The following is a 27900-nucleotide window of genomic DNA, read 5'->3' on the forward strand; positions in this document are numbered from 1 at the left end:
CTTGCACCTTCCTCTGAGGCATAGGTGTTGGTGCTGGGGGTGCTGCTGCACCCCCTGGTTTGAAGTAGTAACAACCCAAATACATGGTTTCCACCTTTAGCACCGTCCACTATAAAAATTGTTCCAGCACCACTTCTCTGAGGCATCTGGTGCCAGCCACTCCCAGAGACAGGCTACTGGACTAGATGGACCATGGGTCTGATCCAGTCTGGTGGTTCCTATCTTCCTATGTCTGTGTAGTAGAAAAGTTCCTTTCCCCTCTCCCCCACCCCTTACAGCTTGTTCTGACCTTGATCCAATCCTCAGCAGGAAGGGGACAAAGCAAAGATGGGACTGGCTTGTGCTCACAGCATGTTAGTGTTTTATTCGCACAAATGATCAGATAGAAAGTGTTACTGAGGTAGACTTCAGTCTATCGTATGGGGATGTCCCCCAGGGAATTGACAGGCAAGTGTAAAGAAATATGGGAGTGAAGACAGATTAAGGTCATTTCCAAACTGGGCAAGAGCACAAACCCTTTAAGGAACCAGCCGGTAATGTGTGACTGGCTTGCAGCTGGAAGGACAGCTGGCCCATACTATACCTAACAATTGCAGCCCCCAACTGGCCTGCTCGGGACACAGCTGAGCCAAGTACTCACTAGGCTTGGTGGGAATTCACACACGGGCTCCCCCCAGAGGAGTAGGAATTCACACCAGCTCTAAACTCATAACAACCCACTAGAAGCCCAACACTACCTTTAAACACTACCTTTCCTACCTTTAAAATGAGAGTTGTCCTTCACAGGAGCACAGGTGTATCAGTGCCAGGCCTTGGGCACCATGGTATCGGTACCAGCCCATGGGCATTGGCTTGTTACATGGGCTGCTCCCGCGTGCTGGTGTTCTGAGATGAGCACTGGTGCTACATACACTGTGAGTTATTGGAGCTGTGCACACCAGTTTGTTGCTGTGGGTTTGTGTGTGATCACTAAGCAGTGCTCCCTGGTTTGTTTTGGAAGGATTGTGTCTGAGCACTGGGGCTGCTGCCACTGATATTATTAAGAGCAAAGGAGGCAAGAATTCATTTAGAATTAAACAATTCATAGCAGGAGGGTGAAATAGACCCCTCCCTTTCCACAGGCCTCCTACCATTCCCAGCACCATGTTACCAGCTATTGAATGAAGTGGGAAGGGAGCAGATCATTCTTTCAGGGCGTGGCGGGGGGGATGGTTAGTCAGTTGCCTGGAAAAGGCTTTTCCTCGTATTTGCAGCCAGTAGACACAGGCCCATGGCCCATGCCTGCCCTCTATATTGCTGTCAGAAAATCAAAGGGGTTCATTGGGAAGAGCCAGGGCTGAGGAGGTGAATCCCCTCTGTTGGCTTTGTGAGTCCTGGTGATACACCAACCCTCCTTGCTGTGGTGGCAGCAGCGCCCACAGCCTTCAGCTACAATCAAGTTGAGCTCCCACTCCAAAGTGAATCCCAAGGAGCTGTGCCCTGACTGGAGCATCTGCCCACCCCGGACCCCTGTCAGGCGGCGAGGGCAGAACTTGGTTGCTTTTGGCCTGCGTGTCATGTTCGCTGCTGGCTGCTCTGGATATTAAGAAACATTCCCTGCTTGGAACCATACATGTGCTGTGTCATCGCTACTTCCCAGAGCCCCCTGCACCCACCTCCCTCCCCAGGGGGTAATCTAGAAAGCAAAGGACTATCGGGTTCTGGCCTTGCCTCTGTGGCCAGCTGGGGCTCTCCCTGTGGGGAATGGACTTGCTCTTTGGGTCTGTTGGGCCTTAGCTGCAGGGAGTGCCAACAGATCTGGTTACTCTATTTACACAAGCCAGCCAAGGAGCCCGGTGCCTTGCCCCCACACCCTGAACAGCTGCGCCCTACGGGGTGTGCAGCATGGAATGCTTCTGCCGGAACGCTTCCAAGAACGAGAAAACCCCCCGCTTCCGAGAGCTGGCGCTGCTGCCGTTTTTCTGCAGGGAGTGGCCCGTGGAAGGGAACGGGCACCCTGGGGAGTCCACGGATGCCGTCCTCTTCATCTTAAGCACCGAGCGTGAGCTGCCCTTTGGCCTTAGCCGTGAGGTGGAGGCTACCAGACACTTCTGGTACTGAACCTGTGAGAGAATGGGAGCAGCGGGTCAGAGTGTCGCAGAGACTAGACCACAAAGTGCACTCTGCCTCAACAAGAGCCCAGCAAGCAGAGAAGGGTCGTTGTCATCCCTGCACAGTGGGTAAAGTGAGTCACAGAGCAATTAGGTAGTTTTTCAAAGGCAGCTGGCAGAGCTAAAGATAGAACCCAGGAGTCCTGACTCAGTCTGCCCCTTCATCTGATCACTAGACTCCACTCCCTCCTAGAGCTGGGAATGGAACCCAGGAACCCTGTCTCCGCCCCTTCCTCTATCCACTAGAACCGCTCCCTTCCCATGCATACAAATTGGCTCTGCATTTCGTGTGTGCATCATAGTTCTCAGCAAGCTCTCCAGTCGGATGATACCAGCAAAAGGGCATCTTCAGTTCCCCCTACTCTGACCACTAGACCCCACTCCCCACAGAGTCCTCTCCCACCCTGCTCCCCCAGCTCTGAGTCACCCAAATCCTCCCTGTCTCTAGTCAGTCTCCTAGTTTGTGAGATGCTGATGGCACCTTCTCTCTAGATGTCCAGAGCTCCTCAGCTTAGAAGGGGAGCAGCCCCTTTCCTTGTACTCGCCAGGCCACTGATGTAGAGTGGACACAGTTTCCTAGTCACTGTCTCCACACCATTCATGATTCTATAGACCTCTGTCATAGCTCCCATTAAGCACCTCTTATCCAAGTAGAACAGGCCCACTCTTTTCAATCTCTTCTCATACGGAAGCTGTTCCATACCCCTCATCATTTTTGTTGCCTTTCTCTATACTTTTTCCAATGCTAACAGATTTCTTTTTCAGACATCTGTGTCAGATGTGAAAAATGAAAACCCCTCCCCCATCTACCCTCACACTAACCCCTCCAGACACTGCCCCACCTCCATCTACCCCCACACTAACCCCTCAGATCCTGCCCCTCCTCCATCTACCCCCACACTATATCCCTCCAGACCCTCCCCCACCTCCAGCTACCCCCACACTAACCCCTCCAGATTCTGCCCCACCTCCATCTACCCCCACACTAACCCCTCAGCCCCTGCCCCACCTCCATCTGTCCCCACACTAACCCCCCGCCAGACTATGCCCCACCCCTGACCTCTAAACACTGTTTTCTACAGGGACTGTGGGTGCTCCCTTGGGTGGCCAAAGTCTGGCTGGGAGGAGTCTGGGCATGTTGTTTGGCCCCAAAGCATCCAGGTGCATCCCCAGCCTCAAGGCCTGAGGGGGCAGCTGAGCAAGTCGATCCCCTCCAAACACCAAGGTGAGAGGCAAGGGCTCTGACAGGGAACCTGGTTTGGCTCCAGAGGACATGTTGCCCCAGGTGAGGGAAGACAGCAGCGCATCTCCCGCCCTGCCTGGACCCTGCTGCAGACATGTACCGGCAGGACCCGCATTCTGTGCAGCTCTTTGAAAGCACTACATACTTGTTAAGACTTGTCAGTGACGCCCACACCTCTAGGGACCGCGGTGGCTCAGGGGGCTTATTAGAGCAGAGCCCACCCCCGCTGCCAAGGCAAGACAGAGCCCCTCATGGGGATGGCTCAGAGGTGAAACATCCCAAAGGCCAGGGTGGGAAAAAGAGCCTGCAATGCCAGCCCACAGCAGGTGGGTTCAGAGCTGTCCCATTCTATAGGTCTCAGTAGAGAGCAAGGACTGACTGTATCATGGACACCCCACCCACCCCCCGTGCAGGGCAGGGCTAAGGGAAAGCAGCCCACGCAGCCCCTCTCTGGGGCTAGATGGAAGGTGTCAGGCTCTAGGGCTCTCAGTCCAGCACCTTTCACCACAGGGAGTTCCCCTGGGGGTGGGGTGGAGCACACTCACCATGCATGCAGCCTGCACAGCCTCTGAGATGGTGCCAGCGTCCGGCTCACACCAGAAGGCCGTGCACTGGAAATGCTGCTGCCCCATGTCTACGATGAGAGCAAACGTGTGAGCGTCCTTCCCAACCCCGATGAAGGTCACGTAGCGGACCTGGCACTCAAAGATGTGGGCGTCTTCCTCACCAGCCTCAAAGGAACACACACGAGAGCAGTCACTAGACTCAAGCAGAGAGGAAACAACCCTGCCTCAGGGTTACCCCAGTGTCCTTGAGAGGGATCTAAAGAACCACAGCAGAAAAGACCCAGCATGTCCCAGCTAGGCCATCCCCTGGGCCTAGGGCTTTGTCCTCAGGGCTCAAGCAATGGAGCTTCCACTCTGTACACGGGGAAGCGACTCCATGGCCTGATGGATAATGAGCCCTCTCCAACCACCACCCTACGTTCCCTTGGTTTCATTTCACCTTATTTTCTCTCAGAGCCTCCTACGTTATTCCTCTTGCTCCTGGTGCCTACACCCTACGCGTCCTTGCAAACTCCTGCAGGAGTGCAGCCCAGCTGGCCTATTCACTGCTCGAGTTGGCAATACTCCTCCCAGGCCCTCACTGTGTCTGCCGCTGGCTGAGCTTCTCTCGCTGCCTAAGGCCTGTGCTCACTGTCCCTTCAGAACAATTGATGGCAGCTATGTGGAGCACCAGACAAACCTCAGAGCCCATGAGCTGGCGGCGCTGAACTCCTTTCAGCCAGCTCAGAGCCCTGAGCACTGCTGGCATTGCCTAGCAGCATTAACGAGTGAGTGAGTGGCTTGGAACCACAGCCCGAGGGCTGGTGAGAGGGCATTGGCTACAGAGTCAGTAGGACCTGTTCTCTGGTTGCATTTGCCAGAGGTGTGTACCCGGGTGGGCTCCAGGGCAGTGGGGGCTGCAGTAAGAAACCCCCAAACCCACCCTAGAGCCCATTCCACTGGATGCATGGGGGCTTCAGCGAGTGGCCCCCCTGTATTCCAGAGGTAACCACTTGGTGGGCACCCCTCAGCAGCAGGAGAGGGGTGGTGTGCCCTGTGGCAGAGCCCCCAGAAGGCCAAGCATGTGGAGTGTTACCTCTGCCTGGTGCACTGTCATCACCGAGTCTGACACGCTGATAAGGGAGGGGGTCCACTGCTCACGGCCTTGGCTGCTCATCAGGGTCTCAATGGCCTCATTTAGTATGTCCATCCCTGGGGAGATAAGCAGAGGGGATGGACCACACCCTGCGCTCCTGGCACAACAAGGCCAGTTACCACTCACCCATCAGGCTCCTCTGAAGCCATCAACCTACAGGACTCAGCAGGGCTGTGCTGCCCAGAGGGAAATGCAAGGGTGGGAGTGCTCTACACTGCCAGTGTCCAGCGGGGTGGGGAGAGATAGGGGGCTACAGGCAGTTTCATCCAGCCAGGGGGGTGAAGGGAGGGGCGCACAAGCAGCTCCTTCAGCTGGGGTGAGACATAGGCAGCACATGCTAGAGACTGGCAGGAGATGCCGGCAAATCCTGCAGAGGTTGCAAGTTCCATGGTGACAGGGCAGCGTCACTGGTGCAGAAGCCAGTGGAGACACTGAATGGAGAGATTCCCTGGAGACCAGGGGCAGGAAGCAACACAACTGGGTATACAGGCAGCAGCAGTGCCCCAGACCAGCCCTGAGTGCTGCACAGCACTGATTCCTCGGTGCCACCTCTCAGGCCAGCCCACAGCACAGCCAAGCCTCACTGTTCCCCCTCCCCACCCCCCCAAGCCGGCCCACAGCACAGCCAGGCCTCAGTGCTCCCCGCCCCACCCCAACCCTCCAGGGTTTTTTGACTGGAACGCCTTGTCAAAAAGGGACCCTGGCGGCCCTGGTCAGCACTGCTGACTGAGCTGTTAAAAATCTGGTCAGCGGCACAGTGGGGCTAAGGCAGGCTCCCTGCCTGCCCTGGCTCCGCACGGCTCCCAGAAGCAGCTGCCATGTCCAGCTTTGAAGCACAAAGGCAGCCACTGAGGCAGCACATAGAGCCCCCTGGCCTCTCCACCTAAGAGCCAGAGGAGGGACATGCCGGCCACTTCTGGGCGCCACCTGAGGTAAGCGCCACCCAGCTGGAGCCAGCACCCCAAACCCCTTCCCACACCCCAGCCTCCTGCTCCAGGTCAGAAGCCCCTCCTTCACCCTAACTCCCTTCCGGAGCCCACACTCCACACCCCAACCCTCTGCCCCAGCCGTGAGCCCCCTCCCACACCCAAACTCCCTCCAAGAGGCCCCACCCCACACCCCCTCCCACACCCCCAGCTCTGAGCCCCCTCCTGTACTCTGAACCCCTTGGCCCCAGCCTGGAGCCCCCTCCTGCACCCTGAACCTCTCATTTCTGGCCCCACCCCAGAGCCCATACCCCCCGCTGGAGCCCTCACCCCCCTCCCACACCCCACACCCCTGCCCCAGCCTGGTGAAAGTGAGTGAGGGTAGGGGAGAGTGAGCGACGGGGGAGGGTGGGGGGGTGGAGTGAGTGGGAGTGGGGCCTTTGGGAAGGGGCAGGGCAGGGGCAGGGCAAGGGTGTTCGAGTTTTGGGCAATTAAAAATTTGGCAACCCCCAGGCCAGCCCACAGCACAGCCAGGCCTCAGTGCCCCCACCCAGGCCTGCAGCCCAGCACAGACACCTGCTCCCACCACCCCGCAGTGTGCCATACACCACCAAAGCTGGCTCTGCGGCGCAGCATGGACACTCATGCTCCGGCCTGGCACCCCCCCAGGGAGGACTATACGCCCCTCAGTGACGCCTATGGGACAATGTAATGATGCCTTCCTGCTGCAGGGGGACACAGCTAAGCCCTGTACCTGAGCAAGGACTTGCCCTGAGCCACAATTTTCTAGGCTGGGATGGCAGCTCCTCCCACGCTGGGTTCCCAGACCAGGGCACCCACACACACACACTCCTCAGAGCTGCAGAGCCTCCTGGCATGGGATGAGGCAGGGATGAGGCAGGATTGCTTTTCGGGTGAGGGGAAGACCCTGCATCCTAAGGACACTGGGAAATCCCTTTTCTTAGCAAAGACTTGAGAGAAGGGAAGACCATGGCCAAGCACCCCCATCACCCCCAGTTGGCACCCACCAGCCACCTTGGCAGCCAGCCCAGCAGTGCTGACTGAGTCATGGACAGGGACCGGTCCTCTGCCCACAGAGATGGCCCCCTCCAGGGCAGGGCAGACACATGATGGCAGGAAGGTGACATGCGCTGCCTCAATGGCACTAGACTCCCAGGGGCTGGGCGCAGGAGCAGGCCCAAAGGCTAGTTCTGCAGCCTGGCTGGGCTTTTCAGGAGCTCTCAGTGCTGGCTTAACTCTGCTCCCATTGAGACCAGTGGCTGTTCGGCCACCCACAGCATTCAGTGGGTGCAGCATTCCCCCCGCCCTCCTTCAGTATGCAGCAGCCCATATGATGTAACAGCATAGGGACTGCAGCAAAAGCTTCCCACAGGGCTACTCACCCATGGCTTTGGGCACCGGTAAGCTGCCGATATACAGGGCTTCATACTTCTGGATAGACTGCCTCACGGCATCCAGAATATCAACTGCCAGAGACAAGAGCAAGCCAGAGCAAGTTCTCCTCCAGCTCCTCACCACCTTGAACAAAGCCCACCTCTTTACTGAGGGGTGGGGGCTTCATTGTATTACCCCCAGGCAAATGCTGACCTGAGAGCTGCCTAGCTACAGGATGCCTGTTTGTGTCTCAGGCATGGGTGACATGGATTTCCTCACCTAGCACCAGTCGCTTGGCTTCGGAGCTTACAGGACAGCGAGAGCAGAAGATGAGCCATTCTCCTGGGGTACAGCCCTCCACCACCCTAGGATTGGTTCTGTGCATGTGGGGTTGTTTCCTTCTCTTGAAGATGCTCTAGGAACTCCCCTGCCTTGTGCCCAGCCCCACAGGCTCCGAGCACAGCCCAGGGCACACCTTAAGCCTTTCTGTCAAAGACAGGTTGTATTTTGCGAGATCTCCCACCACCACCCTGCTTATGACAACAGGTTGCCATGGGTACAATGGGGCAGGCCTTGGTGGGAGAGAGAGAGTGAGCCCCATCCTCTGGCATACAGCCCTATCTATAACTTGGTGGGCGGGCATCAGTTTGAGAGCTGATAGCTCAGCCCCTTTCAGGGCTAGAAAGGAGCACACTGTACCTGTGGGCAGGGAGTTCCCAGCTGTCCCATGGGACAAGGTGATGGTTTCTATCCCTGGTGGGCCAGGAAGTATCAGATCTTGACCCTGTCACTCATGCAGATGCTTGCGTTAGGGGAAAGGAAGGACCATTTGTGGGCAAAGTCTTTAGAGGAGATTTCAAAATGGGAGCTGTGCAGAGTGCGCAGGGGGTGGTGATGCTGACAGTAGGCCTGGGGAAGATGATCAGTAGGCAGAGTGCAGGTGATGGGGTCTCGTCTGGCACTTGTGCCCCAGGTGGCGTGGGAGGCATGTGCACACGGTGGAGGGATGAAGGGAATGCCCTGGAGTACCTTGCAGCGGTAAGTTGTCTGGCGAGATGGGCTGCAGCGTGACGGATCGAGTGAGGCTGTTGCAGACCACTGCCCGCTCGGCCATAATCTGCACAGCACAGAGAAACACCATCACACAGAGACTTTCCACAGGCCTCTGCTCTCAGATCCCAGCTGGTGGGACTCAGGCCCTGGGAGGTCAAGCAGGAACGACCCTGCTGGATAGCAGGATAGTACCAGGGAAAATGAGTGTGGCTGTCTATGGCCTGATGGCTTTGACTAGAGCCCTAGCCTGGGACTCAGGAGACCTGTATGCTAGTCCTAGATCTGCTGGTGACCTTTGGCAAGTCTCTGTAACTTGGTTTCCCCATCGTCCCTTTGAAACACACTGTATAGGAGCTAGCTATTACTCTCATTAGCACTTGTATAGCTCAGGGAGGGAGAGCTGTTTCATCAGGTGGGGAAACTGAGGCACACAGTGTAGCAATGACCTGTCTGAGGCTACAAAGCAAGTCTGTTGCAGAGCAGGGATTGGCACTCAGACCTTACTGACTCCCAGCCTTGCACTTCACCCACAGTGCTCATCAGTACCTTGACCATGGTCTCCGCTCCCCAGGGCCAGGCTGGACAGTCCCCATTGGATCAGGGAGCGACTCCTGTTGGTCCTGCCTCATGCTGTTCCCACGCATAAATGCTGCTCTGGGAGGCCTCCCAACAGCCCGAGGCTTGGGGCATGTCCGGTTCTGAGACACTTGCCTGCAGAAGGGGAACCTGGCTCCTAGCCCAGGAGAAGCCTGATCTAAAGGAGTGCAGGGGCATGTGAGGTCAGGACTCCCTGCTGACAGCTCAGCAGGGCTGAGGGGGCCAGGCTGGGACAGGCCCAGGCATGCTGGGCAGCTTGTCCCTAGGAGCATACCTTGGAGCACATCTCATGCAGGGCCTTGGCGATGGCTTTGGCAGGCACGTTGCAGTGGAAGACATGGCACTTCAGCATGCACGTGTCCTTGTCACTGGCCACGAAAGCAAAATCCCTGCAAGGAGAGGAGAGGTGGGTGAGCAGGAGGTTGTGGGTGGGGAGCTGGCCCCGCCCAGGGAAGCTGAGCTACATTACCTGTCCCTGCAGCCGGTGTGGCAGCGTGTGGAGAGAGGAAAGGAGTCAGCAGTTAATGCACTGATTCCTGTGTGGCAGCAGCAAGCCGGGACATGCACCTCAATGAACCCCTCACCAACACCTTCCCTGGGGGCCCCGCTGGGAGGGGAGGAAAGGCCCACTGCAGAGAACCAGCAGCAAATGCCCTGTGTCCCAGCAGGTACAGTGCAAGGGAGCCATGCCAGCCCTGGGCGGCAAGTGCCGTGTTGTGCTATGCGCAACAATGCCCCATTTCTAGGGTGACACCACATCCTGGCACCAGACCCTAAGGGATCACAGAGCAGTTTGGAATGCCCCTGGAGGCTGAATTACAGGACCCAGGGCAGTCCTGCCCACATGCCAGGGAGGGTGCCTTCTGTACCAGGGTGGTGAGGGCTCCCCCAGAGCAAGCTCTGGCAGCCCCCCACTGCCTCGGCCACTTACCTGCCATTGTTGCAGCCCACCCCCCAGACACGGATGTTGATGATGGGCTGGCAGTGGATCAGGCTATGATCCAGAGGGTCCAGCAAGCTCATTGTGTCCTTCTTCAGAATCATCACCATGTTCTGGCCCTGCAAGGAGAGAGCAGGGGCGCTCAGAGCACAGCTCTCCCCTTTCCCTCCCTAGGCTGTCCAGCTCCCCCTCCCACCCATGCCAGAGGGGTGGCCAGACGCAGGTGGGGATGGGACACCCTGTCCCCCGCCAGGAGCTTGAGGGCTCCCCCAGCATGCAGTGTTTGGGGAGGGCAGTGCCCCAGGCTGCATGCCTGCGTCTGAGATCAGGATGGACAGGCTGGCTGGGGGCACATGGGAAGTGACTCTCACCCTCTGGCCAGTGATCCTGAATCGGGCAGAATCGCGGCTGCCACTGAGACGGCAGAAGATCCCCGTGGAGAGTCACTAGCCAGGCTTGATGGAAGCCAGGACTCTGGGGTCAGCGTCCTGACACTTGTGAGCAGATCCGCGCTCCTCCGGAACCTGTGGCACCCAGCAGTCTCTGGCCCATGCCAGGAAATGGACTCACCTCACCCCAGCTGCTCGCAGGGTCCCGACCCTCACACTTGCTCTGCGAGAGCTGCTGGATACAGTTATTCACCGCGATGCTGCTCTTGCCTGGGGCCAGGTCCTCCTCCGGGATCTCCACCCAGCCCAGGGAGCGCACAACGAAGCACTGAAGGGGGAGACCCATGGGGGTCACACTTAGCAACAGCCCAGACCCCCCACCAGCTCCTCCTCATTGAGCCTGACAGAGCCACGGCCAATATAGTGACCCAGTCTGGGGAGAGGGCTAATCAACACAGTATGAACAGCTTCTGTCAGGGCAACCCGCTGGGGGCACTGCCAAACTGTGCCATGCCAGCCTCCCAGGACTCTGACCATCTGGGCCCAGGGCCCCAGCTACCCAGCTACTAGCACCATCCTGTGCCCATGGAGGTTCCGCTGAGTGCAGGGGACTGGACTAGATGACCTCTCGAAGTCCCTTTCCAGTCCTATGATGCTATGAAGCCAGCAGTGCACACAGGTGAGAATTTAGAGCCCGACCCACTCTCTGTCTGTTCCCAGGTCTCACTCACAGCCAGCAAGGGAGCCATGAGAGCATGCTGAGTACTGAAATGTGCCTCAGCCCAGCTGCACCAACAGCCCCCAGGGCCCAAACCCCTCCACTAGATCAAGCCAAGCCCCTGGACCCAAGCCCCTGTCCCAGCTCTGAGCCCCCTCCCATACCCTAACTCCCTTTCAGAGCCTTCACCAAATGGCCCTTCAGTGACGGTACCTTGGAGCCAGGCTCTGTGCCACCGGGAGGGAACTCCTCCCCATGCCACGGCATGGAGGTCCTGAAAAGGAAGGCACGGCATTAGCCATGGCAATGAGCAGGGCATGGCAGGGAGCAGCAGCAGGAGCCCAGCAGGCTAAGGGCCTCTGCCTCTCCCCAGAGCAGCGAGGGCATCGTGTCTGACCCTGCCTGGGCCAGGAGGCATTGCTCACTTGCCCTGGCCTGGCCTGGTGAGTGCTCACTGGGGTGGGGTTTCTTGATAGAGACCCCCCACTAGGAACTGGACCCAGGCCCACCAGCTGCTTCCACACAGGCCACCAAACAGCCATGAGTTGGGGCCAGGGCCCTCTAGGCACAGGGCCTCTCCTTCCCATTTCCCCATCAGTCCCTGTGCTCCCACAGCAAAGAGAACCAGCCCTTTGCTCCCCGGGAAGCACCAACAAACAGGGCTCTCCCAGAAGGGGTGTGAGCATGTGCCCACAGAACCCTGACCCCAGGATCTGGAATCCACCTCCATCTGCCGTGACATGGGCCCCACTTCATGATCCGATGCAGCGACAACACAAGCTCTTGGCCTCACTGCCCCTGGGATCAGGGTGAACCCTCTCCTCTCCCCCTCCCCCAAGCTTTGTGCCCAGCCCCACCTCTGGGATCAGGGCAAGTTCTCTCTCTCCTGAGACACTGTCTGGCTTGGGAAGATGTTGGCTGCTCCTGACCCAAACAGTGTGACATGCCCCCATTTACTATTGTGAAGGGCACATGATAAAAGGGAGTATAATCCCGGCATTCTCCAGCATGCCAAGCAGGGACGTGGCATTTGCCATAACAAATCAGGCCATGCCTAGCACAGCATCCTGCCACTTGCAGTGGCTGGCACTTGACTATTCTGAGGAAGTGATAAACAAGAGACACCCCACAAATCACCTGGCCCAATGTGCAATGCTGCTCAGGTGAGGAGGGGGGTTCCCCGTTGGCCAGGGCCCTGAAGTATGAGGTTTGATTCCCCTTAGTTAGCTGCCTAGACAGATGTTGGCAGTAAGAGAGTTTCTCCATGTGCAGATTTACTGGCACATGGCTGCAAGTTAAGCCAGTGGATTTGGGGGCTGCCCATGCAAAGGCATTGCCTCCCAGAGCAGAGAGGGCAAGTCCTGCTCTTCAGAGCTGCAGCAGGGGGGCAGGATGGTTTAATTCATCCCTGGATGCCACATGGCCAGAAAGCCAGGGACAAACTGGGAAGTTTAGAGAGGAGACCCATAAGCGCTGACGGGGCTGGAGAGAGTGGCTGAGGAGAAGGGGTTCCCTGCATGCCAGGTGCTCAGCAGTGACTATGTGGGGACAGAAACTGATGCCGGGTAGCCCATGCAGAAGGAGGGTGTGACGAAGTGGGACTGTTCTTAATGTTTCCTCTGAATCCTGTAGCGGTGCCTCAGTTTCCCCTATGCATTTCTTAAGTCTCTAGGTGGTGGGATAAGGGGGTGTAATTGTTGCAGAGCAAAGAGCCAGTGTACATAAATGGCCGATACTCTGTCTCCTGGCAACTGATGGCCTGGGTCCTTCCCCCCTACAAGGTGAGAGCTAAAGGGTTGGAGAACAAAGGAATTAGGTGACCTCCTGGCCCGGGAAAGGGACAAAGCCCAGAGGAGGAGGGGCTGGAGAGAGTTTCAGTTTGGGGCTGGCTGGGGACATGGAGTGAAGTGCAGACATGGTTGTCTGGCTCACTGCCCCCCAAAATGGACCCGGCTGAAGGGTCCTGCTCTCTGTACCTACAAGCTCTGTTTTAGACTGTGTTCCTGCCATCTAATAAACCTCTGTTTTACTGGCTGGCTAAGAGTCATGTCTGACTGTGGAGTTGGGGTGCAGGACGCTCTGGCTTCCCCAGGACCCCGCCTGGGCGGACTTGCTGTGGGAAGTGCACGGAGGGGCAGAGGATGCTGAATGCTCCGAGGTCAGACCCAGGAAAGTGGAAGCCATGTGAGCTTCTTGCCCTGGAGACACTCTGCTCACAGAGAGGAGACTTCACTAGAGTCCTGACTGGCTTCATAGGGAGTAGTTCAGAGCATCGCCCAGGGACTCCATGAGGATTAAGCGTGGAACTAAGAGGAATGGGATGAAATTAAGAGGAAAATATAGTTTGATTGTCAGGAAACGGCTTCCTGATCGTGAGGCACCCTAGGCTGTGGATTTGCCTCCTCAGGGAAGGAGGGGGACCCAGCACTTGGAATGAAAGCTGGGCTGAGTCAAACCCTAGAGGCAGTGATGAGCTGGCAAAATCTTAACAATGGATTCCCTCCTGGTCGTTGCCCACTCCTGCCCCCCGGGACTCCTGCCCCATCCAACCCCCCTGCGTTCCTTGACGCCCCCCCAGAACCCCTGCCCCATCCACCCCCATCCTCTGTCCCCTGACTGCCCCCAGAACTGGGTAGGAGGGTCTCATGGGCCACCGTAGTGGGTGCCCACCCCTAAGAGCCAGAGGCACCTGCCGGGGGGCGAGGTGGGGAGTTCTGGAGGTGCTTACCTGGAGCAGCTCCCAGGAAGCATCCAGCAGGTCCCTCTGGCTTCTAGGGGCGGGGGAGCGTAATTGGGGGGGGAGCAGGGGGAGCGGCTGCTCCCCCCACTGATCACATCAAAAGTGGTACCTTAGGCGCCGACTCCCTGGGTGCTTCGGGGCTGGAGCACCCACAGGGAAAATTTGGCAGCTCCCCAACCCACGCCCGGCCCCAGCTTACCTCAACTCCACTCTGCCTCCTCTCCTGAATGTGCCGCCCCACTCTGCTTCTCCGCCCCCTCCCCCAGCTTCCCACAAATCAGCTGTTCGGTGGGAAGCCTGGGAGGGCTGAGAAGCAGGCGGCGGCTTCCTGCTCAGGCCGAGGGAGGCGGAGATGAGCTGGGGCAGGGAGCGGTTCCCCTGTGCACCCCCCGAGTTACCTGCTGCGGGCAGCCCTCCTCGCACCCCCGCCCCAGCTCACCTCCGCCTCCCTGGGCCTGAGTGGGAAGCCGCCACCAGCTTCTCAGCCTGCCCCAGTGTCCCGCGCGAACAGCTGATTCGCGGGAAGCCTGGGGAGGGCGGAGAAGCAGGGTGGGGCAGCACGTTCAGTGGAGGAGGCGGAGGCAGAGCAGAGGTGAGCTGGGGCTGTTGGTGGAGGCTCTGCACCCACCAAATTTTCCTCTTGGGTGCTCCAGGGCTGCACCCATGGAGTCGGCGCCTAAGGCGCCACTTTTGGCCAGGTAAATTTAGAAGCCCTTTCAAAACCGGTTTTCCCTCCTGGAACAACCGGTTCTAAAAGGGCTTCTAAATTTAACAACCATTTCTAGCAAACCGGTGCGAACCGGCTCCAGCTCACCACTGCCTAGAGGTAAGGATTAATCCAGGGAGGTGAACACGACAAGGTGCCAGTGACTTCTCTCCCATGGGGTTTGTCCTAACCAGGCATGCTTTGGCAAGGTAACCTGTGCGGCGAGCCCTACCTTCTGGGCAATGATGCCACCAGACTGGGGACAGGTCTCTCCTCAGACACAAGCTTTACTGCGGCTGCCGGCAGATCCTGAGCAGAGACAGGAGAAGAGACTCGTGAGAAGGCCACCAGAGAGCACATGGAGCTTGTGTGCAGATGAGTGTTCCTGGTGGGTGCAAGGCCCCCTGTTAACACAGCCCTGCTTAGCCCTGGCCATCTCCCCTCCCAGGGTGACCAGAGGTGACTGATCTAATCTCGTTCCTCCCACACAGAACTGGCAGTACTAAGACTAAAGCCGACTTTCTCCTGGCATTCTGTACCGTTTCCTGCAACACAGCTTCTCTGCGAGCCGCCAGGCTCCCTCCCAGGCTAGAAGTGCACAATGGCCGTTGCCATTGCGTGGTGCCCGTTGGCACATGCCAGTAGTAGGTCCCTGAGGAGTCATGAATTTTCCTCCATCCTGGGGGAAGGTCGGGCTCTGTCTCCAGATTCTGGTCACTCCACAGGTTATCTAGGAACACAGAAAGCATCAGGCAGCTGGGGTCAGGGTTGGTGGAGCAACTTTAATCCTAAAGGATCCCAATGCACTTTACAGATACTGCACTGTCCCTTTGCCCAGGGCCGAAACGCAGCCACCTCTGGGGTGGGACACAACACTTGTTTACCAGCAATCCTACATGATAGTTTAGGACTGGAAAGATATTACAGTGCACTCAGCTGGGAACCTTGCCAGAATGCAGTTATTCACACTGGAATTTGGCCAGGACACCAAGGCAAAAACTCCAGCTCTTTAAGGGCCAGGAGGCCTGGGGCCAGCCAGCCCTGTTCACTTTATCAGCCCCAGCTGGAAGGGGTCAGGTGTGTTCTATAAGAAATGGGGAATAGCTCAGCTGGAGTGGGGAGAGGGGCTCTTGTAGTAGCCCCTGGAGCTGGAGAGGTTGAGAGAGGCAAAGGGGGAAAGGCCCTGGGTGGGCAGAGGAACTGCTGTTGGGTTTAATGTCTGCCCAAGTTTTACATTTGAAGACTAAAACTGTGCATGGAAAGAGACTCTGGACAAGGCCGTGAGTCCCACAGGCCAGCATCTCTCCTGCGGCACTGAATGCGGCCAAGTGATCTCCCTGGGAACTGAGGCAGCAGCAGTTAGCCTGGAGCCAGACCAGGTAAGGTGCTCCTGCTGCAGGATCCCTATGACTCAAGCAATCAGGATCTGTCCTCGATCACAAAAAGGCAGGGCTGGAAAGGACCTGGAAAGGTCATCAAGTCCAGCCCCCGTGTTGAGGCAGGACACCATGCTGGAATGCAGCACCTCCAGCAGCACAGAGCCATTCTGAGGCACCAGTTCAGTAGGAACTCAGAGGGAAGGGCGCTGCCTCTAGAATACAAACAGCTGTGCATTGTTAATAAGGCACCAGGTGAACAAATTAAAAGGACACCGTCCCTGCTCTGAAAAGCTGACAGTCTCTGTAGGGGCATAAGCTGACAAAACAGCGTGGAAAGAGAAATAGGGGACAAGGGCATGAGGCAGTTCAGGGGTGCTGCACCTTGTTTGCTTTGTATAGGTGTGGTGTCACATTAACTGCTATGTGCATGTCTTATGCAGTGTTGGTGTAACCGTGTCAGTCCCAAGGTATTAGAGAGACAAGGAGGGTGAGGTAATAGCTTTTATTGGACCAGTTTCTGGGTGAGAGACAAGCTTTCATGTGCATGTCTTGTGGGTGCATCATCTGTGTATCCAACACACACACGGCTGAGTGTACAGGGAGGGTCGAGGTAATTTTGTTTCCTAACTCCATGGCATCAATCCAGTTCACTTCCTCTTTCTACAGTCTAGACTCCTGGTGAATTTCAGCCAGGGCTGAGTCCTGATCCAGCTGTGATGGGGGAAGCCCCCTGGTTGTGGTGGAGCTGTCACACTCCCAGAGAGTGGGGAGAGCATGAGGAAAGAGGGTCACTCCTGAACCTCCTCATCTGAAGTCCATTGGTTCATACTTAGATGGAAAAGTTCGCATCACAAAGGGGTGAGCTCAAGGACTGCATCAATGGCCGGGAAACCTGGGATGGGAGGGCCCAGTGCTGGAGCGTCCCACGCACCAAACTCCTCTGAAGTCCCTAGTGGCTCTGAACACAGAGGACTTCCAGGATCACATTCTGAAATGCTAACTGCGCTTGGAACTCTTCCCTCTGGAGCTCCATCCAACTGTCACTGTAACAGCTGCTCGTCTTCATCTGCATTCTCCCAGCAACTTACATCCCAAAGCACTTTGCACACACTATCCACGCAGCCCCACTGAAATGCAGCCAGTTCTGGGGTGGAGGGCGCAGGTGGCACCTAACGGCACACAACAGCAATTTCTCATTCTTTCGAGAAGTACCTTTAGATCTGCAGCACACAGAACCCTGGGTTCTGAGCACTCGTTCAAAGGAAGTGCTGGACTTCTTATCCCGAGAAGGAGAAAGGGCTGGACTGACCCCCTCTGGGATTGGCAGGGAGCCTGGCGGTATGTCTGCACAGCAAAAAAAAGCCCCATGTCTGTGAGTGTCAGAGCCCCGGAAAACTGGTTTGGGCTTAGGGTGCTCACGCTGCAGAGCTAAAATAGCAGTGTAGACATTTGGGTTTGGGCTACACCCCAGGCTCTGAAACCCAGCGAGCGGGAGGGTCTCAGAGGCTGGGCTCCAGCCCAGCCCCATTCCCCAAATAGCCACACTGCTATTTTTAGTCCTGCAGTGTGTGCCCCTGTCAGTTCCCCTGGGCTCTGAGACTGGCTGCTGCAGGGTTTTCTGCTGTGTAGACACACACTCAGTGTTTAAAGCCTGGTGTCACACCTCCAAGCCAGGTCTACACTACACACTTACTTCGGTACAACTACATCTCTCAGGGGTGTGAGCTATCCTGACGGCTTAAGAGTCTTCACCAGAAGTGCTACAGCGGCACAGCTGCACTGATTCAAGTCTGTAGTGTAGACTTGCCCTGAGCCATCCCCTGGGGCCAGCTATAGCAAAGGGCCAGACCATTCTACATCTCCATTTTCAGATACTTCTCCAAATCCCCTTGGGGCTCAGACAGCTCATCCTCCTTTCTGAGCCTAGAGGAAAAAGCCACCTTGCCACTCCAGAGGCGTCCAAGCAGGAGAGGAACGCACACTTCATGGCTTCAACCCCAACAAGCCAGTTGTGAGGGAATACACCCCCCGTATTCCCAGCCTACCCACTATTGGAATAATCTTTGTACAACGTATGCCTGGTAAGGTATCCTTTGAAAACTCCTCATTTGCTGGTAAAATATGTGTGGCAACATTACATGAGAAGTTATACGATTCCCCTATATGGTGCGATTAACACACATTCCAAACCACACAGCCCTGTGCAGATGGAAGCTGGCAAACAGCTGTCCTAAACAAAGGAATGTGCGCTCTGCTTAATTTCATAGAATCATAGGGTTGGAAGGGACCCCAGAAGGTCATCTAGTCCAACACCCTGCTCGAAGCAGGACCAATTCCCAGTTAAATCATCCCATCATTACATCCAATTTGCATGTAAGCAGTAAACTAAGTCATCAAGCAGGAAGGGAAGACAAAGGAAATTCAAACAGGTGAAAAAACCAGCAGGGAGCATCCTTGCACATGGACTCTGGCTCCTGGTTCTCAGCTGGAACCTCCGTTACCAAGTGGAGCTGCATGTGCACAGGACACTCGCTAGCCTAGCTAAGTAAGGACACAGCTAGCGCAACCTGCTAGAAATACACACGCCCGCTGCAGGGATTAGTGCAGTTATCTGAATGAATGAGGATTCCATAGCTCCGTCACTGAATCCGTGCATTGATTCACAGGCAGGCGGGATCCTGCAGACACAGAAGCACGGGCCCATCCGAACCTCTGTACAATGCTGGGGGTGGTTTTGTTCAGTGCAGTGATAGGACTAGGGACTGTAACAACATGCCTGACCATGAGGCTCTCAAAGCACTTTTATGACTCTGGGCCACCCTACAACTCTCCTGGGAACGGGGTGAGCATCTGTCCCATTTTACAGATGGGGAGACAGCAAGATGCTCACGATCACAGAGCAAATAAACCATAGCACCCAGGAGTCCTGACTTTCAACCTCCCCTGCTCTATCCACTGGCCCACACTCTCTCCTGCAATGAGCATGTGTGGCTATTACAGTGGCATCAAGACAGCAGAAAGGCTGTGGCTGGAGACACTCAAAAGCCAGGAAATTCAGCACGATGCCCTGGCACATACAGGTGGAGTTAAGTTGACATCTGTAATACCTCACTCTCTGTAGCCAAGTGACTGATTCCTGGAAGTTTTTGCAGGTTGCAATCTCTACCCCTAACACTGCATTAACCAATCCAGATTATTTATACCAATAGTCTCTTCAATGGAGTTGGATCACACAGCGCTGGAGGGGCTTCCCAGACAGTCTGAGCTCCTCCTCCAAGGAGGAACCAGAGATTCAGCTCAGCCCAGCAGTCCTGAGGATCCTCCAAAAGCAAAGGAACCCAGGCTGCCAAAGCCACCTGCAGCTGGGAGCTGTAGACCCAAACCCCAGCCTGAGAGCTAATAGCAGCGATCTAATGCCATTGCCACTCACTGGGGGCCCCAAGACGGGGCTGCACAGGTGAAGGGCTGGAGCTGGTTGTCCCCAGAGACACACTCAGAGCAAATGCACCACTAATTGGATGGAGCCAAAGCTAATTCATTCGCTGGAGCTGGCACTTTCCCCAGCACAGAAGTTTCAGCATCTCCTCTGCCAATGGCCATCTCAGGCACACAGGATCTGAGCCAAAGGCAGTCTCCAAAGCCTCCATTTACAGTGCAAGGGGCAATGCTAGCCCTGGAGCATCAATCCCCAGTACTGCCCAGCCAGAGAGCTCAGGCACACACAGGGAGAGATGCATTGCAAACCCAGTGCCACCAAGGCAAGACTGGCACAGTGCAGCAGGAGCATAATGTGCTGCAGTCAGGGCTCAGGCGGGACGGTGTGACATTCTATACCTTGGGGGAGTGTGCTGTAACCCCATAATCCTCATTTTCACATAATCATGATCCTACATATAAAGCATGCCTTGTAAGGTATCAGGGGAAAGGTTATGACCTGCTGAAAGTCATTTCTCTATCTATATATGTGCATCATTCATGCATATGAAGTTATGAGAATTGTGTAGTATGGTGGTCACTAAAACATGCTGTAAGTTGTGGAAATCAGCCAGATATTAGCTCCCCAGAGGCAACAGCAAGGAAAGTAACCAACGCCCAGGTGGGGTGTCAAACAACCCATCAACAGACATTGTCCAGCAAAGGAGCTACAATGCAATGACCCACCTGCATGAGGCCACACCAGGGGAATTGCTCAACCTTGCTTGGAGAGACTCAGTAATGCTCACCTGACTCTGAGGAGTGGGGGGCAAAGCCAAGGGGGAGGAAAGGACATGATAAAAGGGTGAGACGTTTGCCATGCTCCTCCTCTCTCTTCCACCTACATCTACAGACACCACCACCAAGCAATTGAAGCGCAGATCAAAGGGGAGAGCCTGACTGAAGAGCAATCAGCCAGCCTGTGGTGAGAAGCATCTAAGTTTGTAAGGACTTTAAAAGTGTTAAGATTAGCTTAGAACGTGTTTTGCTTTTATTTCATTTGACCAAATCTGACGTCTTATGCTTTGACTTATAATCACCTAAAATCTATCTTTATAGTTAAAATTTGTTTGTTTATTCTACCTGAAGCAGTGAGTTTGGTTTGAAGTGTGTCAGAGGCTCCCCTTGGGATAACAAGCCTGGTACATATAAATTTCTTTGTTAAATTGATAAACTCATATAAGGTTGACGCATCCAGCAGGCATAACTGGACACTGCAAGACAGAGGTTCCTAGGGTTGTGTCTGGGCCCGGAGATACTGACTAGTGTCGTTCGCTTGCAAGTAGCTGGGAGCAGCTTACATGCCAGAGGCTGTGTGTGAATGGCCCAGGAATGGGGGTTCTCACAGCAGAGCAGGGTAAGTCTGGCTCCCAGAGTCAAGGACTGGAGTGACCTAGCAGATCACCGGTCTGGATAACACCAGAGGGGAATGTCACAGATGGTCTTTCATCTCCGGGTGTTACACTGCAGATCACAAAACACAGTGCAGACAGTCTACCGGGACTGCATGCCCCAGCTGCATGGCATCCCCTTGAGCCATCCTGGGGCACTAGTTTTGCTCTGACTCAGAGGGAAGACTGCTCCCTGCTGAGCACTAACACCATGTCCTGTAACACCTGCCACTGCCTTTCTCTCAGTCCCCCACCAATTACTGACCAGGCCCAGTGCTTTTCTGCTTCTGAGATGTGTTGAGCTCACTGGTCATGGTGGTGTGGCTACACATAGCCTCCGCAGGGGCAGGAGTGAGGGGGTCTAACTTGAGCCACACCAGCTGATGCTTTGGGGGGAGGAAGAGGAGAAAGAAAAGTAAAATGGAAATTATTGAGGATCTCGGAGGCCCTGAATACCACACACCCACCCCACTTCAGAAGCAGGGGAATAGCTCAGTCCCTGCCCCTCCTCAGAATGGACATGAATCAGAACCTGCAGCCCGGCTTTTTCCTGTAGGAATCAAATGTGCAGTATCTGTAACTGTATCTGTCCCCAGGAATACAGCTAAAAATAGCCAAAGGTCAGCATGCCCCTGCTGTGTTATTATCCTGTTGAGATGCCCAACATGGGCAGAACAGAAGGTGAATAATCCATCAGCAAGCTCTAGCATACTCCGTGCCTCTGCTCTCCCCGGTGGCACAACTCGCCCAGGCAGCTGTGAGACACACTCTACTTAATCAGGCCCCACCATCAGTCGGACAGGCTCAGCCAGCTGCTGGTAGAAGCAGCCTGCACCCTCCACACGGAAAGATTAATGCCCCAGCATAGAGCCTGCAGCAAAGCAGTCAGCTGCGGCCCAGCTCTTTCCTACCATCGGAGCCATCACATCCACTGCCAGCCCCACAGCCTCTGTCACTGCCAAAGCCCTTCGCTCAGGAGGCCAGGGAAGTGCCCAGACGGTGCCCAAGCATGGCCCACAATCTGCCACGAGCTCAAGGCTACACTGCATGTATCTATCCCCAGGAGGGGTTGAGGGCCTGGTGGTGCTCTGAAAGGGGTGAAACATACGAGGAAGGCACAGGCCATTGGGGTCTGAACCAGAGAGAGTTTGTGCCTTATCCAAGCAGAGAGGACACCATGCCTCTCTCTACACAGCACTTGCAACACTGTGCTGGGGATATGGCATTGAGGCCGGGCTCCTCTGTGCCAGGAAGACAGGGGCAAATTGGAGGGAACCAATAAGAGCCACAAAATGGTTAGGGGGCTGGAGGGAAAGCCAAAAGCACTAATGGCCCTTTGTAGTCATGGCTCCCCTGATGTCACTGGGCATTGGGCCAGGCCCCAGATCTGCCAAGAAAGCACTAAGAGGAGCCGGGGAGGAAACTGTTGGTCTGGAGTTGAAATTAAGGCCTATGGACCTGAAACCTAATCCTCTGAACTGGAGCAGGTTCCCCACTGGGGCCAGGGCAGCTCTCCCAAGGGTGCATTCCCCAGGCATGGTTACATCCCGTCTGATCCTAACTGCTCAAGCAATGGGACTCCCAGCCCCTCCCTGCCCCCCACCCCCACTTCAATGTCAGGAAATTGGTCCTGAGACTCAGCCTAGATTTTCCTTTTCATTCCCCCACAGCCACACCCTACTGGGGTTTGCCCCCCTCAATTGCACATGCCTCTCCTAGCCTAGAACTCAAATCACCATTGGCAGGAGCAGCACTTGCTGCCTGGACAAGCTACTCCCAGGAGGTCAGGTGCAATGATCCACCAGGTGCCCTGCAGAAGAGAAGGGCAAGCGAGTTTGTGTCCTTGCCCCTCAGCTTGTCTGAAATACCAGGCGACAGGGAGCCTCCCTCTCCTTGCTGAGGCATGGGGCCATCCCAAAGGTTCAGCAGTGTGGGACTTGCCAGCCTACACACACACACACACACACAAGCAAGCCTGGGGAAAGCTGCCACAACTGCAACGTCAGTGTCCTGCTGCAGATCTCAGCAAGGAGGTGGGTTCCCAAGTGGGAACAGCAGTTTATGAAACAAGCCCACTGGCAGGGAGGCTTTGCCAACCACCAATGGGCAGGAATGGCACAACCCACACCACTTTATGCAGCAGAGAAGCCCGCCTCTAAAGGGCCAGCTGCTGCCCTGACTCCAGGCAGCTGTGGTCAGACCAGCTTCCTGGGCCACAGCATCACATCAAGGTTCCTCCTCACCCTGGGCTCTCAGCCACGTTCTCCCAGAGATCTCATTGGTTAGGTTGTTTGCAGAGGGTGCACACTGCTTGGTCCCCACCCCAGGGAGCTGGCCTCACTTCTGACAGACTGGGGGTCCGTATTCTGCACCCCAGTGCCCAGAAGCCAGGAGTGCCAGGAGGGGGTGGGGTGCGCCCCATGTTTTCCCAGAAGGGGTTAATGTGGGCCAGAGGGGCTGCAAAGTGGGGGCCATTTAGAGTGATGGGAAAGCCCCAACTGAGGGAAGCTCACCTGTGCAGGAGCAGACGGGGTTTCGAGAAAGCCAGGGAGCTGGGAGCAGAAAGGAGCCTGCAGGGAGGAGGGTACAGTCATCTCCCAGAGACAAGGGGGAGAAAGGGATTTGGACCCAAGAGGAAGGGTCTGTGTTGTCTAGCAACCCAGGAGATTGGGGTTTGGTTCAAAGTGTGGAGAACATGAGGCTGGGATAGGCAAGGTAGGAAGCACTCTAGGGGAGAGGCAGGAAGGTCTGTGCTAGTACAGACCTCTGCTGCTGGAGATAGGGTCCCTGGGTTGGGGCCCAGCGTAGGGAGCGGGCCTGCATTCCCCTGAGCTAGCGGCACAGTCTAGGCTGTGAACTGTCCAGAACCATCTGCACTAGTCACGGTGGGCAGTGGGGTTAAGCACTGCCTGGGACAGTGTGGAAGATGTTGACAGTACTCTGGAAGAGGAGGACTTGGCCAAAGGGCTAGGCCCTGAAGATGCTGTGCAGCACCTCCCGAGGAGCAAGAGAAGGGCCGCAGCACGAGAGAGCGAGAGGGCAGGCCGAGGAACCGCAAGAAGAAGGCCTCAGGCTGGAAGAGCTAATGCCCAGAGCACCCAGGAGGAGGTGCCCCCTGTGAGTAGAGGCCCCCATGACAGGGATCTTGACACTGGCTTCACAAGAGACAAGCCTTTTCCTGTCTTTCATTCAATGCATAGAGAGACTGTGCCCGGAGCCTGATCTCAGACAGCCCCTCTCAACTGCCCCAAGCCTCCTTCCTCCCATGCAGCACCAGGCTCTTGCAACACTGGGAATAAGCGCGGATACACCGACTCCTGAGACCGAGTGAAGAGGAAGCACCCTGCAGCCTAGCCAGCTGAGCTGCACTGTGGATCTTCATCCCTGCACAGGCCTCCACCTTCTGCAGTTGGGGCCCAATTTTGGGGACGTGGCATGCTCTCACCTCTCATTGGGACTTCAGGGAGAGTTGGGAGCACTCAGCATCTTACAAGATCAGGCCCTGGGAGATGCTCTCCATCGATAGCACTAGTGCATTTACCATACCCTAATGCTGCCCCCTTTCCTGCATTAGGGGACCGTGGTCTTTCAGTGTTGGTGGGCATACACCATACTTGTCATTGATTCTACCCTCCAGCCAATGACTGCGACGGAAATCCCAGCCCAGAATTACATGGCAGGATAATAACATTGATCCCAAAGACACTAAACTGCTATCAAATCCATGCCAACTCTGGGAATTTAATCAAAGGACAGCAGGCTTTCACCATGGAGATTAATCTGGTCAGAATGGGCTACAGTTCCGCACAGCCTCCCCCCAGCTCCAGCTTCTCCTCTCAGCTGCTCAGTTCTCAGGGCCCAAGATGCATGTGAGGCTGGGAGAGATGGAGATAACTTTCCTTCAGGTGTTAAATGGCTACATATTGGGAAGAAGCAGCTGAAATCTTCCTGATCTCTGGCAGGGTAAAGGGAGCAGCTGGGCAGGATGCTTTGGGAAGTGACGTGGGAGTCGTTGCTTTAGCAACAAATTATCTTTAATACAAACCGTATTTGCTTATATAGTGTCACATATTTGGTGTGGCTGTCAGGCTGGCAAGGGATGCCCTGATATTCACTGGAGGCTGACTTGTCTCTGTAGCCACAGATCAGGTGCAGTCCAGGCAGTGGCAGTGCCAGTTTTCCCCCACCTCCACCCAGTGCTGGAGTCCTAAAAAATAAGTGCCAAGCAGGGAGCAGAGGGGGAGTGGAGGGAGCTGGGAGGAAGATAAGGGCAATGAGAGAGCTGGAGGATGCCATGGGGAGCAGGGGATGACTTCCTGCAGAGCCCATCCTGTGCCCACCTCCCCCTACCTGTGCCCAGCTCCCAGTGGGGAGCTCTACTGCCCAGGCAATCCCACTACCCAGCTCCCCACATTGCCCAGATCTAGCTCCGCGCTGGACTCCTAGTAGCTCTGGGCCCCCACACTCCCCTGCCTGCTCCTGGCTGCAGTGTCCCCAGCTCTTTCCACACTAACACCTCTCCAAGCACCTGCCAACAGGGCCCGGCACCTGCCACTCAGAGGACACTCTGCAGCCAGTGAGAGAGGTTGCCTGGGACTGGCAGAAGTACTGTAACACTGTTCTAGCTCTGAGAATGGTGTTCTGGCGCATTCTGACACAACCTGAGCGCTGCCCCCACCCCTTCTCAGCCCAACATGCCTCAGCCATGACTCTAGAGTGCAAAGGAGTGGGGTCTACAGGGCCTGCTCAGTCCTTGGCTTCTCAGCTGAGACGAGCAATGGTTTTGGTGATTTGGACACCTGCTTGCCGGGAAATGTATTGAAACCCACCAAACGCATTTCACTAAGGCCACCAGATGGCCACCAGCGGGTAACAACTTTGGATCATTTGGAATTCCTTAGCGACGCTAACCTTTTAGAGAGGCACTTTCCTGATTCAGCATGCTGTTACTAATAATAGATGGTAACAGCATGGCCGCATGGCTAAAGCTGCCCAGCTGCAGGAAATCCCAGAGTAGGGACATCAGGACAAATGGATCTTGTTTTTCAAAAGAGCAAGTGCATATGCAGGGGCCCTGGATTTGCTCGGGGCAGCCAAGTAGCCCCGGTGGGATCCAGGTAAACTAGGGTGCGGATGTGCCCATAGTCATCAGAGAGATTCCTCTGCAAGGAGCATGAGCTCTCATGCCTGGCCTCACTCAGACTCTGTGTGCTTCCCAAAGAAACAAAGTGGGGGTAAAAGCTACAGGGCATTCCTGACTTCACCAGGAGTCTGGTGGTGGAGAAAAGTGCCAGGTTGCCATGCCAGGGGCCATTGGCCTCTGCTTGTCTACAGCACAAGGACAGCATGGACAGTGGCACAGCAAGTGCCTCCCAATCCCCACCCGCAGGACCACCCATAGGAAGAAGAGGCAGCTCCAGTGTCTGGGGCCCAGTGGCCCCTCTGCTTCCACTCCCAACAAGGGGAACAGGTGTGGTGTGGACACTTGAACTGAGACACTCAACTCATTTCATGCCAGCCAATCAGCCAGCAGGTGGGATGGTCACTGGGTACCTGGGGATGGACTGAGATAAAGGACTTTCACCCAACTCCCATCCTCCCCCAGCCAGTTCCCCACCACCACCACCACCACTTGGGGGAGATTTGGAACCTGTTCCATTTGCAGCGAACAGCTGCAGTTTGGCTTTCCACTCCCCGGAGCCAGCCAGCCCTTCCAGATTTGCCTTTTACTCCACACATGTTCTGCATCAGGAAAGTTGAGTAAAATGAGGGGAAGGGATTATCCGGGCTGCTGTTCCTGGTGCTGGCAGGGCTGCGGGCCTGAGGTGCACGGGGAGAGGCTGGGCCGAGAATTTCCCAGTTCTCAGCGCAGCCCTCACAACTAACGAGCAAGAGATTGTTGCAGAGCCAAGCCCATGTCCGCGTTCAGCACCATGGAGAGCTGCCCGAGGCATGGCCCGGCCTGACCCAGCCAGCCTGCAGGAAGGATCTCGGGAGGAGGCAGATCCCGGGAGGAGGCATGGGGGGAAGGCAGGACGGCAAGAAGCAGCCGGCGGCCCATGCTCCGCGCAGAGAGCCCTTTGCAGACCGTCACCCCAGCAGGTGTCAGCCCGGTGACCAGCAACAGGTCTGCAGCGAGCCAGGGACTCGCGCCCCCAGCGCCCGGCCCAGGGTAACGGGCTGGCGCTCTGCCCCTCCCCTGCACAGCGCAGGGGGCACGGCTCTCTCTCTCTGCCCGGCCACGGCCCCCTCCCTTCCCCGGGCATGGCCTCTTGCCAGGCCGGCCCCTGCCCTGCCCGGCCACGGCCCCCCCCCGGCTCTCACCGTCGCAGTTGACCAGGATGATGGCCAGCATGTAGTCCTTGCCCAGCATGGCCTCGGCGAGCCGGGCGCCCGGGGACAGGACGCGGCGAGCGGCGGCTGCAGGGCGATCAGCGGGCTGGAGCGCGGGGCGGGGCTGGAGGAGGCTCCAGACAGGGGAGGCGGGGCCGGGGGAGGGGAGGCGCACGGGGCGGGGCAGAAGGGAGGAGCAGTGGGTCCGTGGCGTGCCAGAGGCCCAGAGTCTCGGGGGGAGCCAGGCTAGAGGGGCTGGGGAGAATGTGGGGTGCGGGTCGAGGGGGCTCATTTGCCGGGGCAGGCCGCGGCTGCAGCCAGGCGAGCTGGCCAAAGGCGGCCACTCTGCGCAGTGTTCATCAGGGTCACTGCAGCGGTGAGGCAGAGGCCTGGCCGGAGGGGCTGTGACGCTTCCGGCCCTCATCTGAGACCCGGCTGCTCCGTCCAGGAAGGGAGCATCTGGCCAGCTCTGTTCAGCAAGGATCCACGTCCAACGGGATCCTGAGGGTCCCACTGGCTCCCACACCCATCACCCTAGTATCTGTAATGGGACCCGACTCCCCTTTCCCAGCAGGGCCAGGAAAACCATGTGGTCTAAGGAGACAATGTTGAGAGCAGCTTCTTTCTCCAGTGGGACCAGATTCAGCCACCCATCTCTGCCATAGGGCATTTGGGAGAGGGGGTGGGGAGCAGCTTCCCACCCAAAGCTGTAGGCGGAAGGATTATTGTGGGCAAACTGCTGTTGTCTCTAGCTTTCCCTGGTAG

At 56.4% G+C, this 27900-nt stretch overlaps 1 protein-coding gene across 2 annotated transcripts; it reads right to left on the reverse strand.

The window, feature by feature from the left end:
• On the reverse strand, window positions 1-27245 carry APBB3 (amyloid beta precursor protein binding family B member 3). Of its 2 annotated transcripts, XM_073356067.1 has the most exons (13): window positions 27127-27245; window positions 15098-15288; window positions 14791-14867; window positions 11326-11386; window positions 10576-10722; window positions 9997-10124; window positions 9535-9540; window positions 9340-9454; window positions 8445-8532; window positions 7424-7507; window positions 5035-5150; window positions 3939-4124; window positions 1-2102 (listed from the first exon to the last, which is right to left on the reverse strand). In XM_073356067.1, the coding sequence occupies exons 1-13, from the start codon at window positions 27173-27175 to the stop codon at window positions 1869-1871; spliced, it is 1482 nt and encodes a 493-aa protein (XP_073212168.1). In that variant the 5' UTR covers window positions 27176-27245; the 3' UTR covers window positions 1-1868. The 2 variants fall into 2 exon arrangements, with proteins under 2 accessions (XP_073212168.1, XP_073212169.1); XM_073356068.1 differs by lacking the exon at window positions 9535-9540.
• Between the last annotated feature and the right edge of the window lie 655 nt (window positions 27246-27900).

The sequence above is a fragment of the Lepidochelys kempii genome, chromosome 8 (assembly GCF_965140285.1).
Source record: "Lepidochelys kempii isolate rLepKem1 chromosome 8, rLepKem1.hap1, whole genome shotgun sequence".
NCBI lineage: Eukaryota > Metazoa > Chordata > Testudines > Cheloniidae > Lepidochelys > Lepidochelys kempii.

Excerpts from the sequence above, each read along its gene's own strand:
- APBB3 (XM_073356067.1), bottom strand. The coding sequence starts at position 27,175 with ATGCTGGGCAAGGACTACATGCTGGCCATCATCCTGGTCAACTGCGAC. Across the intron at positions 10,125-10,575 it reads CTGCGAGCAGCTGGGGTGAG|GGCCAGAACATGGTGATGAT; the intron begins GTGAGTCCATTT and ends CTCTCCTTGCAG. Across the intron at positions 8,533-9,339 it reads TGCATGAGATGTGCTCCAAG|ATTATGGCCGAGCGGGCAGT; the intron begins GTATGCTCCTAG and ends TGTGCTGTGCAG.